Here is a 14,337-nt window from a genome sequence, read left to right on the forward strand (position 1 = left end):
CCCCACAACAGTGATTCCTCAGCTTGAGGGGTTTTTTCAAACACCCTTAGAGAGGCGCCGTGTCCTCCCCGGCCCAGGCCAGGATTCACAGGAAGTCACTGGGTGAGTGGGCCTCACATATCCCCCCAACCTTGCTGTGCGGGGCTAAAAGCAGCAAATAGCGATGCTAGAAGAATGAGGCTAAATGCCATTCGGCTTTCCAGCCCATCACCGGAAAACACATTTTACCTTTCTCGAAGCTTCTGTGTATAAACTAGTGATTTTTAAAAAAAGACAAAAAAAAAAAAAAAAAAACCACAAAACCCCTGGACATAATATTTCTGCATGCAGCCAAGAGTTGGCCAAAGTGAGAGCCGGCTGGCAGAGGGAGTGCAGGTCACAAGCTGGCCAGGGAGGCAACGCTGTACATGTTGGTCTCCAGCGGGCACAGCCGTGCAGGGCCCAGGGAGCTGGATCCTTCTTCTTGGTCCTGCTCTGGCTGGCTCTGTGGGGACCACAGATGGCCATCTGTCCCTCCATCACTAGCTCCATTCTTGTGTTCCTATTTGCCATGTGAATCCAGGCTTTCAAATGAGCTGCCCTTGACAAATGCAAAGTAATTCAGTTCTTTATTATAAACACATCCTTATATATGATGTCTTCTTAAAAAGTCAGCCTTAACTGGAGGCCAATCTTCGACGATGGGGCCCAAAGCAATCCCGCAGTTTCCTTCTGAAAGCTAACCTCCTTTTAAACCAGGAAGCGATTCCAGAACCCCCAGAAGTCAGTCCTTAGCCTTCATGGGCAGAAGACAGTCTGCATTCTTAGGACACCTGGGGCCATTGCCTAGACCTACAAACACAGACATGTACGACGTTCAAATCAACGGAAGAAAACAAAATGATGAGAAAAATGGGAACCCAACCGAGAAAATTCACTTCACTTTGTATAAGGACATGTATTCCAAGGTTGCTTCAAATTAAATACATTTAATTATAATTCTAGCCAGGATTCACACTAAATAAGATCTCTCAGCAGCCCCATATGCCACCATGTCCCCTGACCTGCAGTGAGGGGCCCTCTGCTGCCGGCCACGGCGTGCAGACCTAAGCACTGCCCACAAGGGCCAGTTTGCCGAGGGTGAGGTAGCCTTCCCTTTTATTCTTAGCTTCTCGACTGCATGTCACAGTTTCTAAAAATCCCAAGTCCACAGAGTTCTTTCAGGGATTAAAGCGGGAGGGAAAAAAGGGGGAGAGGGAAGAAAAAATATCCTTTTTCTTGAAGAAAAGGCCAATCCATTTCATGGCGAACTGGAGCTTCCAGACTAATACCCAATCAGTGTTCTCCAGTCTGCACATAGTCTTCTGTGACCTGGGACAGGGTGCTCAGGTACTGCCAGCTCAGGGCGGCCAAGAGCATGACAAATGACAGGTAAATAGGGGAGTAGTGACTTCGGGAGATCAGCTGGCAATTGGGAAGATTCTGTGTCCTGATGGTGGAGATGATCTGCCTTGTTTTACCAGAAGATGGGTCTGAGCTGGGGATTCTGTGATAAATCTGTTGAAGAAAGGAGAAAATTGTAAGTGCCACTTGGTGAGTCCTAGGAACTTTATAAACACCTCTGTGTTTACTTTTACAGTAACCCTACACAGAGGTATTTTATGTCCCTCTTACCAATGAGCAAACAGGCTCAGACAACACAAAAGGAACAGCCCAAAGTCACTCCACTAATAAGGCAGGATTGTCCACGGAGGCCTGTATCATCCCGCAGCCTGTCCTAGGGAGCACCAGGGAGTTGTCCCTGCCTCCGGGGACCCACCCAGGTCCTCACCGGGCTGCACCTCCCCAGCACCTCACAGAGCTGGGCGCAGAGGGGGAGGCTGAGAATGTCAGCAGCTACTGAAAAGATGGGGCACACGCAGCCAGACAAGATGGACTCTGTGGTGTGGACCACAGGCTGGATGAAGAACGACAAGAGCAGAGGCTGGGAGCCAGAGAGTAGTCCTACTAGAATCCTCTTGGTGCCCCTGCCCCTCCTACCCCCTTCACACACCTCCAAAGTATTTGCTGAACCTGGGCCTCACCTCCACGCTTGCAACAGCTGCGGGTGAGGCCCTCAGTGCCTCATCATCTGAGCTCTGACCAGCCTCCAAACTGAGCTCCTGACGCTACCGGACCCTGAAGTCCACTCACCAGCTCTCCACACCATCACCAAAGAAACCAAAAACCTCTGCCTGACACCCCCAGTGGCTCCCTACTGCCTGCTGAGTAAGGTCTGAGCTCCGAGATGTAGAGCGCAAGGCCACCCATGACCTGGGCACACGGAACCTCTCCAGCTTCACCTGCTGCTGCCCACCTGTCTCTTCTCACTGTTGGAACAACTCAACTGTTGTCTTACACGTATGATGCTCTGCACGCTTCTGTTCTCCTCCCCGCTCACACCTTACCCCCTCCTGGAATGCACCCGTCACACTCCTTCACCTGGCCAACTCTTGCCCATTGTCCAAGTCTCAAGTTAGGTTTTAGGTCTTCTAGAAAACCTGTCCTGGGGCACCGGAGTGGCTCAGTTGATTAACCAACTGCCTTCAGCTCAGGTCATGATCCTGGAATCCCAGGATCGAGTCCTGCATCAGGCTCCCTGCTCAGTGGGGAGTCTTCTTCTCCCTCTGATCCTCCCCCATCTTGTGCTCTCTCTCTCTCAAATAATATCTTAAAATAAAAAAAAAAAAGAAAGAAAAGAAAACCTGCCTTGAACCCTCCAGTTGCCCTCTCCTGCACATTCTCCTACCGTATCACTGAATTCAGCTATTTCTTTTTTTTTTTTTTTTAAGATTTTTTATTTTATTTATTTGACAGAGAGACAGCCAGCGAGAGAGGGAACACAAGCAGGGGGAGTGGGAGAGGAAGAAGCAGGCTCATAGCGGAGGAGCCTGATTTGGGGCTCGATCCCAGATCGCCGGGATCACGCCCTGAGCTGAAGGCAGACGCTTAACCGCTGTGCCACCCAGGCGCCCCTGAATTTAGCTATTTCTATGTGTCTCCCTGGACTGCAAGTCTCAAAGGCACCACGTCTTACTCATCTTTCTGCCTCCAGCCCAGCTCTGGTGCCTGGCACGCAGGAGGCCCTGCACAAATGGTCACTGACTCAAACTGACAGAGCAGCTAAGAGATGACGGATGTGGGAAGTGACAAGGATCTGAGCCAGACGGAGGCAAAGAGGAGGAAGACGACAGAGCAGGCATATTTTTAAATAATTTTTTCCCAAAATTTTCATTATATAATGGGTATTTTTTTCCACAGACATATATTATATTCTTGCCATCCTCCCACCTCCCCACCAAAAGGGCAGAGCTGCAATTTAGCATAAGAAAATAAAAGAATATGCCTACAGGGGCGCCTGGCTGGCTCAGTCAGGAGAGCATGTGACTCTTGATCTTGACGTCATGAGTTCAGTCCCCACAATGGGCACAGAGCTCACTTAATTAAAATTTAAAAAAAAAACATGCCTACAGAAATATGCTAATGATATCCAATATCTAATATTATGGTAAGAAGAACAGCTTTAGAGAGAAAAACAGAAACTGGGATGAAACTACAATTTCCTCTTTACTTTCTTTTTAAAAATTTTTATTTTTTAAATTTCTTAAAAAGATTTTATTTATCTGAGAGAGCAAGCACATGTGCATGAGTTGGGGGAAGGGGCAGAGGGAAAGAGACAAGCAGACTCCCCACTGAGCAGGCAGCGCGATGTGGGACTAGATCCCAGGACTCCAAGATCATGACCTCAACTGAAGGCAGATGCTTAACTGACTGAGCCACCCAGGAGCCCCTCTTTTAAAAAAATTTTTAGATGATGGAGTTACACTTGTTAAAACAAGCAATACAGGGGCACCTGAGTGGCTCAGTCAGTTAAGCATCTGACTCTTGATTTCAGCTCAGGTCATGATCTCAAGGGTTGTGGGAATCAGCCCTGCGTGGGGCTCTACACTCAGTGGGAAGTCTGCTTGGAATTCTCTTTCTCCCTCTCCCTCTGCCCCTCCTCCTGCTGCTTGCATGCATGCTCACACTCTCTCTCAAAATAAATAAATGACACCTTCAAAACAAACAAGCAATACAAAAATAAAAAAATCAGAATTCCTTTATAGTACTCTTCCCTCAGCCACAGCCTAGTGTAGTTACTGTTATACCTTTCCTCACTATGCCCTAATAACCCTACATAGAAATGTATAAAATGTCTTCTATAATAATAGAACATCATAAACTGGTGTAGTTACTTTTATATCTGTTGCCATGTGCATATATGCCTATACATAAACACATAAAATGTATATATGTATTATATATTCTATATACTATATAGAATAACTGGGTTCTAGGGGCGCCTGGGTGGTTCAGTTGGTTAAGCATCTGCCTTCAGCTCAGGTCATGATTCCAGGGTCTTGGGATCGAGCTCCACATCGGACTCCCTGCTTGGCAGGGAGCCTGCTTCTCGCTCTCTTACTCCCCCTGCTTGGGCTCTCTGTCAAATAAATACATAAAATCTTAAAAAAAAAAAAAAAAAAGACTATATTCTATATAATGTCAAGTAAATAAAATCTTTAAAAAATGACTATATTCTATATAACGTATAAATATATGACTAGATTACGCATATAAAATTATATACAATTTTATTTTTTAAATAGGTTATAAATAGATTATGCTGCAATTTGACTTTTCTCACTCACATAAATTTTTACGGACATTTCTTAATGCCAGAACCTAGAAAATAAAATGTCATTTTGTTTTTAAACACAAGCCACATAATGTGCATGTACAATAATTTAATCAATTCCATCCCAATGAGGACTAAGGACAAAATGTTACAATGAGCACCTCTGCACATTTTCTGGCTAATTTTGTACATAAAGTCCTAGAATTGCTTGGTCAGAGGGCAATGCATGCAAAATTCTGACAAGTAAGAAAGCCTATAGGTAGAACAGGCAGGATATGGAGATGCCTATGGATCAGGGTTAGAGAGAATAAAGGAGGAGCCTGCGTTATCTGGATTCCTTGATTTGGTGAATAGTAATGTCATTAACCAAAAAAAAAGTTTATGACCACGTCCTGAGCTGGACTAATCAAGTCAGGAGTGATGAGCATGTGGTGGAGAAAGAAGCCTGGCCATCGAAGAGAATACCAGAAAGATTTGTGCAGTGAGAAGAAATGAAAACCAAGACAGAACTCCGGGAAATACCAGTATAAGGAGCCAGAAAGGCAAATGAGTTGACAGATAGGTAACAGGTTAAACCAGAGGCGAGTGTCACAGAAGCCGAGCGAGGAAAGGGCTCTCAAGGTAAGAACCAGTGTCAAATAATACGGTGGGATCGGGGAGAATGTTTTTAAAAATTGGTCATTTGAAGGCCATCAAATCACTTCCATAAGAAAAGTTATGTTGGGGCGCCTGGGTGGCACAGCGGTTAAGCGTCTGCCTTCGGCTCAGGGCGTGATCCCGGCGTTATGGGATTGAGCCCCACATCAGGCTCCTCCGCTGGGAGCCTGCTTCTTCCTGTCCCACTCCCCCTGCTTGTGTTCCCTCTCTCACTGGCTGTCTCTCTGTCAAATAAATAAAAAATCTTTAAAAAAAAAAGAGAGAAGTTATGTTACCTCATGACAAGGTAGGAACAAAAGCTAGCTAGCATGAGGTGGGCTGAGAAAACAATGGGAATAAATAACATGAAGTACATGTATCTTTCAAGAAGCTTAGTTGTGAGGGAGAGGGAGGGGAATAGGTAGAGAGGAGCAAGTCAAGCCAGAGTCATGATTTGTTCACTTTTTGAAGCTGAGTGGCCTGAGCTCACATACAAAGGAGAGGAGTGACGGGGGAGGAGGAGGCTTTGGATAAAGAGGTGGCACAAACCCCCACTCTCGAGGGGGTCGCAGGGGGGAGCAGGAGTGCGAACAAACAGGGCTTAGGCTCACAAGGGGAGGTGGACACAGAGGAGCGGAGGGGCTTCACAACATACAATCTCGCACTTCCTCACGTGGTGAGAAGGCAGGGCCAGCTGAGGAGGACAGGATGGGGATTGCAGCAGTGCTTGTCAAACTTCCTGTCCACAGCTAATCACCTGGGCATCTTGGTAAAGGCAGATTCTGATTCAGTGGGACCGAGTAGGGGTGAGACTCAAGCAAGTGTCCAGGGGCCACGGCTCCCACTGGCCCGAGGACCACACTTGTGAGTCGTGAGCACAAAAGGGGCTTGAAGGGCAGGACAAGGCTCCAGACGAACCATCACGGCACAGGGTGAAGTGGGAAGCCGCGCCAGCTTGAGAAGATGGCCCTCGCCAAGGAATGTGCATTGGCAGAGAAGGAAATAATGGTTTCTGGCTGTGTGCCTGAGCATTTGTTTCTGTCCCAAAATAGCTGGTGGAGCTTCTCGCCAGCTGACAGGTATCCAGACTGGCTTGAAGCGGAGGCCTTTCCAGAGGACGCAGGACACTGAGGAGCAGGGCTCACCTACTCGGCAAGGTTCGGCTAGCACTGACTCACCCTGTAACACTAGAGTTGCGTGAGGAAAACCTTCAGGTGCCCCGCAAGGGCATTACGGTCACCACCAGTTAGGCCCAGACACCTGACAGAATAAATGTATCTTCCTGTCTTCCTGCAAAGGACAGGCTTGATCAGTGAGAAGTAGGATTCAATGTTAATATTTGGACAGCAGCAAAAACGCGACTGGGGGGCTCAGTCGGTTAAGTGTCTGCCTTTGGCTCAGGTCATGCTCCCGGGGTCTTGGGATCGAGCCTCACATGGGGCTCCCTGCTCGGCAGGGAGACTGCTTCTTCCCCTCCCTCACTAGTGCGCTCTCTCTCTCAAAACAAATAAAATCTTTAAAAATAAAAAAAGCCAGACAACTTGCGGACTTGATACAAAAAGTTTAACTTGAAATTTCATTCATGCCAACATCAAAACCATGATTATATTTTATTCCTTCTGACTTGGAAGTCTTCAGAGATTTTTCCCCATCAAATCAACTCAAGTATTAACATCTCCCCCAAATTATCTTGAGTTTCACTGGAGTAGCTTTGAACAATTAATGCCCTAAATCAGGGGTCTGCACACATTCTTAAAGGATCAGCTTCATGGGCCACCCTCTGTTACAGCCTCTCAACTCTGCTGCTGCATTTCAGGAGGCAGCCACAGACAGTGCATAAGCAAATGAGTGTGTCTATGTCTTAATAAAATGTTATTTATGGGGGCCGGGGTGGGCAGCCAGCTGGGGTTTGCCAACCTGTGTCCTAAATCAAACTGTTAATCACAACTAGGATTTAATTCCAGTGGTTAAGGAAAACATCAGATAAAATCTGAATCTTAATAAAGAAACTACCTACAACCTTTTTTAAAAAATGGTATTCTAAAATTAGTGGTCAGTAAAAAAATTGTGAAACGAAAATCTTTTCTGAACTACATACTATATAAAAGGTTTCTAATTTATATAAAATGGTGAAAAGGTGCCTAATATGGTATAAGTCAGTTTAGAAAAGGTAATCCAACCCCCTTAGAATTGTAGTGAACAGCATAGACTCTGAAGTCAGCCAGATCTGGGTCCAAATTATGGCTCCAGCATCAAGTTTCCTTGATATTAATAGTACCCACCTATTCGTTGCTATGCCAGGCACAGAGTAAGCTCAGAGGAAGGGCTAGCGATATGGTGAACCAGACTGTCCTCAAGTCTCATTAGTAGCAATTTTTTAGTCAATGACTGAATACTTTAGTCACTTAAAGAATTTAAGGATTTTTAAAAAAATTTGGTCTTTTTTTTTTTTTTTTTTAACATTTTATTGGTTTATTTGAGAGAGAGAGCATGCATAAGCCAGGTTGGGGGGGGGCGGTGAAGGGGCAGAGGGAGAGGGAGAAGCAGACTCCCCACTGAGCAGGGAGCCCGACACAAGGTTCCAGCCCAGGACCTCAAGATCATGACCTGTCTCTTATGTCTTCTATAGGTGTCTCTGGTAGAAATGCAGAGGTCCAAACTTGTCAGATAGAAGACAGGGAGAAACTCCAAGGAGAACGTGCAATATGCAATAGAAATCATTGTTTTGCAGATTTCGGTTTAGGAGAAACCACTATTACATATCGCATCCCTGTAAAGGTGTAACCAGGGGACGGGAAGAAGGCAGAAAATTATTGACAGCAGTAGCTCTCTCTGGGAGAGAGGAAGGAGGAAGGTCTTTCATGTTTCATGTATTTCTGTAGTAGTTCAATCTTCAGTAAGAACATACCTATCTCAGGGCCTCCACTCACCAGAAGGCCACCCCTCTCGCCAGTGTGACCATCATAAAAATTGTCTCCAGACCTTGCCAAATGTCCCCTGGGGGGAGAGAGCACCAAAGCCCCTTCAATTATGAACCACCTCTCTAGTGCCTAGTGATTAGTTTTAGCCTCTAAGAAAAAGTTTTTTGAACCTAGTCATATACCCTCCACAGTAGGAGATCAGACTTGAACAAATAAGTTTTGCTTTATAGGGTGGTTTTGGCATTTGAAATGAGATTTGCATTAGAAAATTGAGAAATCGTTGCAACTTGATGGTTGTCCTTTGCTGAAATTCCCTACTGTGGTTTCTCAGTTGAGGCTTATGACGTAATGGAAAGTACTGGATTGGGTGTCAGGCAACCTAGCCTGGGGTCCGAGATCCACTCGGTCAGACACTGCATGAGGATGCACAAGCCTCGGCTTCACTCTGCTCACCCATGAACCAAGAAGCCTGGTTGGCCTCTACCATCATCTTCCGCCTCAAAAAATCTGACCCTCCTCAGGGGCTCCACCCTAAAGGCTTGCTGCGTTTATACCCTCCCTCCAGGGTGCTGGGAGGCTCTGATCAATCAGCAACCTGTGCCCACGTTTTGTCCTAATAAAGGACACCAACTCCTGTCTCTTTATACCATAACATAGTGAGTTGTTAGGATCATCTAATATTAAATATGAACTGTTTCAAGAGTGACATTATTTAAATCCTAAAAACAGCTACAACTTCTCCAGGTAGTAAAATAAGAACCCACCTCTTCCATGTACTGGTAGATTATAGCTTTGACTGCCGGCATATTGGTGGCATCCATCATGAGAGTTACTGCTTGCCCTTTTCGGATCTTCACTACGCCTTTGAACACCTGCTGATTATTGTAACAGGCAGCCAGAGTGGCAATGGCCATCACCTACAGATACAAGGAGGGAGAAAGAAAAAGAAAAGAAAAAAAAAAACACTAATTCATTTCATCTCGTGAAAAAAAGTAAGAAATGGCACTCTAAGCAATCATCATTCTGAAAAAGTGAAAAAACGTTCTGTAGAATAAGAAAGTGCCAAAGGGCTAAGATGGAATTAACCAAGAAAAAATACCCACGTAGAAAGCAATGTCAAAAGGTGGACCTTTCCCATTCCTCCCTTCCCCAACAACACACAGAATCAAGTGGTCTTTGTGTCTTAAATGATTCTTTGGTTTGACCACGAAAGTTCCTTTTTATTTGGAGAAAAACATGAAGTCCATACATCATTTTCTATGCTCAAGTAATGAGTTAGCCAAAAAATGTATCTCAAAATACTATCTACAAAGAATTTTCTATTTTTCCTACAACAAACATAACCATTATACATGAAAAAATAGCATGGAGGTGGGAGACAAGTGGGAAGGGGGGACAGTTCCCATGCTCAATGGCAAATTATTTCTAGGATAAATCGGAACGTAAATCAAGCATGCAGAGTTTAGTTCCAACAACCACTCAAGATTGGTCATTAAAAGATCAAATCAAGGGGCGCCTGAGTGGCTCAGTCGGTTAAGCGTCTGCCTTCGGCTCAGGCCATGATACCAGGGTCCTGGGATCTAGCCCCACATTGGGCTCCTTGCTCAGCATGGAGCCTGCTTCTCCCTCTCCCTCTGCCCTTCCCCCTACTCATGCTCACTCGCTCTCTCAAATAAATAAAATCTAAAAAAAAAAAAAAAAGATCAAATCAAGTTTCCAAATCAGTTAAATCCTATGACTTTCATGAATTTGAGTTAAAAACTGAAATAACTGGTAAAGGCATTTAAAAAAGTGTAAGCTCCCAGAGGACTAAGGGGCTAGTTCCATAGGATCAGGTTGTGTTATCCCAAGTCTGGGAAAAGGATAGCAAAAACTAGGCGCTGAAGTAAGACTCTGTAATGATACACCTTCACCTACGTTTTACCCAGCATTCCCCCTAAATCTAAGCCAAAGCTCTAGATTTAATTGTGAGGCTAAGGATCTAAGGAGGCGGAGCTGGGTGTGGTGGTTGTGGGGCAGAGGGGAGGTGTGGTGAAGCACCGCCTGCCTCCCCCCGAGCAAAAGAAAATAGACCAGAATCATCTTTTAAAGGACCCATATTCCTGAGTACAGCAACCCAAAATAGTACATGCATTCTCTCCAACCCCATCACCACCACCACGCTGCTCCTTTTAGCTTCCACCTCTCATATACAAGAATAGCTCCATTGCATACCTGTGGAATAGCACAGAAGTTAAACACACTTTGGTTTCTAAGTCTTGAAAGGTAAGTGATGACATCTGGGATGTGGTGTAGTGCGTTGGTTATAAGTTCGTTCAGGCACTGCACGGCTGAATCAATATTCTGTGGCTTAGCAAAATCGCCCAACTTCTTAACATACTTGCTCCAAACCTTAAAAAATAAGTTAGCACGTGTATAAGGGGCAGAATCCACAAGCAATAGGAAAGAATCTTTGCGAATAAGAACTATGATCTATAGTAAAGTTTTTCTTAGCTGCGGACTCATCTTTCACCAAGATTGAGTCCGTTTTAAGCTGCACGCAGTGGCTATTTATGACGACCAGTCAGGGTCTGATCACAACCTAGTAGTCAGTTAAGTATTTGGGAAACTGTCCCTTAGCAACACTTAGTACAGCATGTACTAAGCAATACTTTAATTGATGACTTTAGATAAAGAGGACTCCCGTTATTCCAGAAGGCATTAGTCTCCTCCTGAAAAAAATAATCAAATAAATACAAAATCAGCTACAACAGTAGTGCAAGCTAAATGTTAAAAATTCTGAAGATGGTCAGGCCTCAAAGTAATTCATGGTTAACATGGCATTCCCAATTCTGATAAGAATGCTGCCGAACAAGTGTAAGGGGGAAAATGAGCTGAGTCTATACCATGAGAACATTAACTCCTTGGATCTTAGTAACTCAAAAGTGAAATAACGTCTTCAACTCCAACGGTGGGATTGATTTGACAATTTTTAATGATATTATTTAAAGGAGTCTCTGAAGCTAGCAAAGAACTTACTTTCATTTTTGGTCACTCTGAAGCTTCCCAAAGAATGCTTATTGTCACTTTATACACTCCTCCAAATAAATGACTGGCCACCACCACTACCATTTTTACAAAATCCCAAATTCCTGCTAAGAGATGCAGAAAGGATGACAGAATTAGGACAGCACCTTTTGGCATTTCCAATGATAAGGGATCTAGGCAGTGACCACAAAGGAAAAGAAAAAGAACCCATAACTTATAAGGAAAAGAAAATTATCCTTAGATTTTCAACAGCCAGTCTGTAAAGCAGAAGAAAATGGGATACCCAAAAATGTGAGCTAAAAATTTTTTTTCTAGGAAAACTTTCAAATATCAAAGCCACAAATTGTTATCAATATGTATAAACATGGGGAATTATTATTTTCATGGGTCTTTCCTATCTACCAGCATGCAAGCTCCAGACAACCAAAATGACTAGAGGCATCAATATAAAGACTGGTGGTGAGCTTAAACTAAGACTAAGTAAGGGGGAAAGGGAGATATTACAGTAGCAATGGTTATCTAATCTGATGATTCAGAAATAAATATAATCATAAAAAATTGGGAATTAGTATAGCATATGCAAAAAATGTCTTCAATTATTTTCAATAATCATTTTGGTGGTAGTAGCATTAGTATCATTATTCAGAGACTGCAGGATCTGTAATGTGGGGAAAAAAAGCAAATGAGTAATCATGGCATATACTAATTCTAGCATCTATGATTTCCTGCAAAGTATGAATCTTGATGAGGAAGAAATGAAGTAGAGATGTAACACAGAGGAGGAGATTATGTAACAACCTACGGTCCTGAGTTTGAATTGGAAATACCAATATAAACTTACAAGGTATTTGAGCTTTAAAACTCAACACATACACAGTGACTATCCCAGGAGCAGCTGCAGTGTTCTTAAGAGCTGGAAGAGTCCAGGGCTCAGGCAAGAAATGTACAAAATGAGCTTAGAACATCTTCACATACCAAAGGGCAAGGAAGCTATCAAAGACTATTAAGAGTCCCCTCATGAGGACATAGGAGCCAACCTGAACCTCTTCCTGACCAAAGGAGGGAAATTTTGAGCTTTAAGAGTGAGTATAATTACAACAGATTAAACCCAGTCAGATAGGGTTTTTTTTTTAAAGAACTAATTTATCTATCTATCTATCTATCTATCTATCTATCTATCTCAGAGAGAGAGAGAGAGAACACAAGCAGGGGGAGCAGGAGACAGAGGGAAAAGCAGTCTCCCTGCTGAGCAAGGAGCCTAATGCGGGACTTGATCCCAGGACTCTGGGATCATGACCTGAGTCGAAGGCAGACACTTACCTGACTGAGCCAACCAGGAGTCCCCAGTCACATATGTCTTAATCCCTGAGTTCATAATGATAGCAAAAAATAACTAACTGGTCACCTTCTGAGGATGACAGAAAATTCATCATCTTTCTTTCTGGGAAAATGAAAATGTTCTAAAACTAACTGTGGTGATAGTAGCACAACTCTGTGAACATACCAAAAAAAAAACCCACTAAACTCTTTAGAAGGATGAACTGTATAGTACGTGAACTCCATCTCAATAAGGCTGTGATAAAAAAAATACTATTTCGCAACCCCAATAAATTAACAGAACTAGGCATGAAGCCTAATGACTGCTAATATCATAAGTGGGCAAAGATCAGACATTGTGTGCCTCTCGATAACAGAACACACCATCTTTTTTTTTTTTTTTTAAAGATTTTATTTATTTATTTGACAGAGATAGAGACAGCCAGCGAGAGAGGGAACACAAGCAGAGGGAGTGGGAGAGGAAGAAGCAGGCTCATAGCGGAGGAGCCTGATGTGGGGCTCGATCCCATAACGCCGGGATCACGCCCTGAGCCGAAGGCAGACGCTTAACCGCTGTGCCACCCAGGCGCCCCCAGAACACACCATCTTTCAAGAGGCGCATGCTCATTTTTCTTTAGATTAAAACACATTTGGTGTGTTTCAACCCATTGCAGTTTTTATTCTTTTTGATACTCAAATTGTTTCATATGTGGTCAGTGAAAGCCCCTTTAAATTGGATCCTGTACCTTTTTATCCCGTACTTTTTACATTGATAGCCTCCTTACTTCCTGGTGTGACAGTATATTCCAAATTCATTTTGTATATTTCCTGCCCCCACTATTCTGTGTGGTGGGAAATGGTATTAAAAGACCAAACTGGAACACCAGCAGTACATTTTACTACCGGTTTGTTTCTACAACACTTGGTAGAGAGAGCCAGACTTTTTTTTTTTTAAGAGAATCTGTATCAGGAGTTCATATTGATATTTCTAATTCAGTTTAGGATTATGGGAGTTCTGCTTAACTTTATTAATAGTTTTATATTTGTACCTTTTATTTCAGACTTGGTTCCTAGAATGATACAAATACAATTGCCTATTTGCTATATGTTAGAGTTTCTATAATAGCTTCAGTATTTCAATAACAATATTATTCACAGTATAATTACTGAAAACATTTTATTACTTGGAGTATGTTTACACTACTATGCACCTTGGTTTTTTTCCCTTAATAATATAACCTGGAGATTATTCCCTAGTTGTATAGTTCTTTCTGTGCTCCACCAAGTGAATATACCATAGTTCATTCAATCGGTCCTGTCTAGAAGGACATCTCAGTTGTTTATAAACTGTAACTATTAGAAACAAAGCCGCATCAGTATTATTCAATATCAGTATTAGTCACTTGCCAAGCTGCCAGCGCTCAGGGCTGTTTGTACCAGGATATACTCTCACCAGCCACACAGAGTGCCTGTATCCCCAGTCTAGCCTGGCGATTACCAAACTTAGGACTTTTTGCCAATCCGATGCCAGAAATAGTCTCTCAGGGTTCTTTTCTCTCTTTTTTGGTTAAGCTATTTGAACTGACATTTAGTAAGCACCCAGGCTAAAGGTTTTCTCATTTTATTCACACCACCACCCTGTGGTCTAACAGCTATTCAATATTACAGAAGAGGGAAGTGAGCTGTGTGCAGGCCTGCTGACCCATGCTGGGGGGACGTGCCTGGGTGAGAGGCAGTGTGATA

At 43.5% G+C, this 14,337-nt stretch overlaps 1 protein-coding gene across 2 annotated transcripts in view; it reads right to left on the reverse strand.

Moving 5' to 3' along the window:
* Window positions 1-595: 595 nt before the first annotated feature.
* Window positions 596-14,337, reverse strand: part of FDFT1 (farnesyl-diphosphate farnesyltransferase 1) — a 35,291-nt gene continuing 21,549 nt past the window's right edge. For both annotated transcript variants that reach the window (XM_040626448.1, XM_008705068.2), the window contains 3 exons: window positions 10,465-10,641; window positions 9,015-9,167; window positions 596-1,536 (listed from right to left, as the gene is read on the reverse strand). In XM_040626448.1, coding sequence (XP_040482382.1) covers window positions 1,315-1,536; window positions 9,015-9,167; window positions 10,465-10,641 — 552 coding nt within the window. In that variant the 3' untranslated portion in view covers window positions 596-1,314. The remainder of the gene's footprint in view (window positions 1,537-9,014; window positions 9,168-10,464; window positions 10,642-14,337) is intronic.

Source organism: Ursus maritimus, unplaced genomic scaffold (genome assembly GCF_017311325.1).
Source record: "Ursus maritimus isolate PB19 unplaced genomic scaffold, ASM1731132v1 scaffold_11, whole genome shotgun sequence".
Taxonomy (NCBI): domain Eukaryota; kingdom Metazoa; phylum Chordata; class Mammalia; order Carnivora; family Ursidae; genus Ursus; species Ursus maritimus.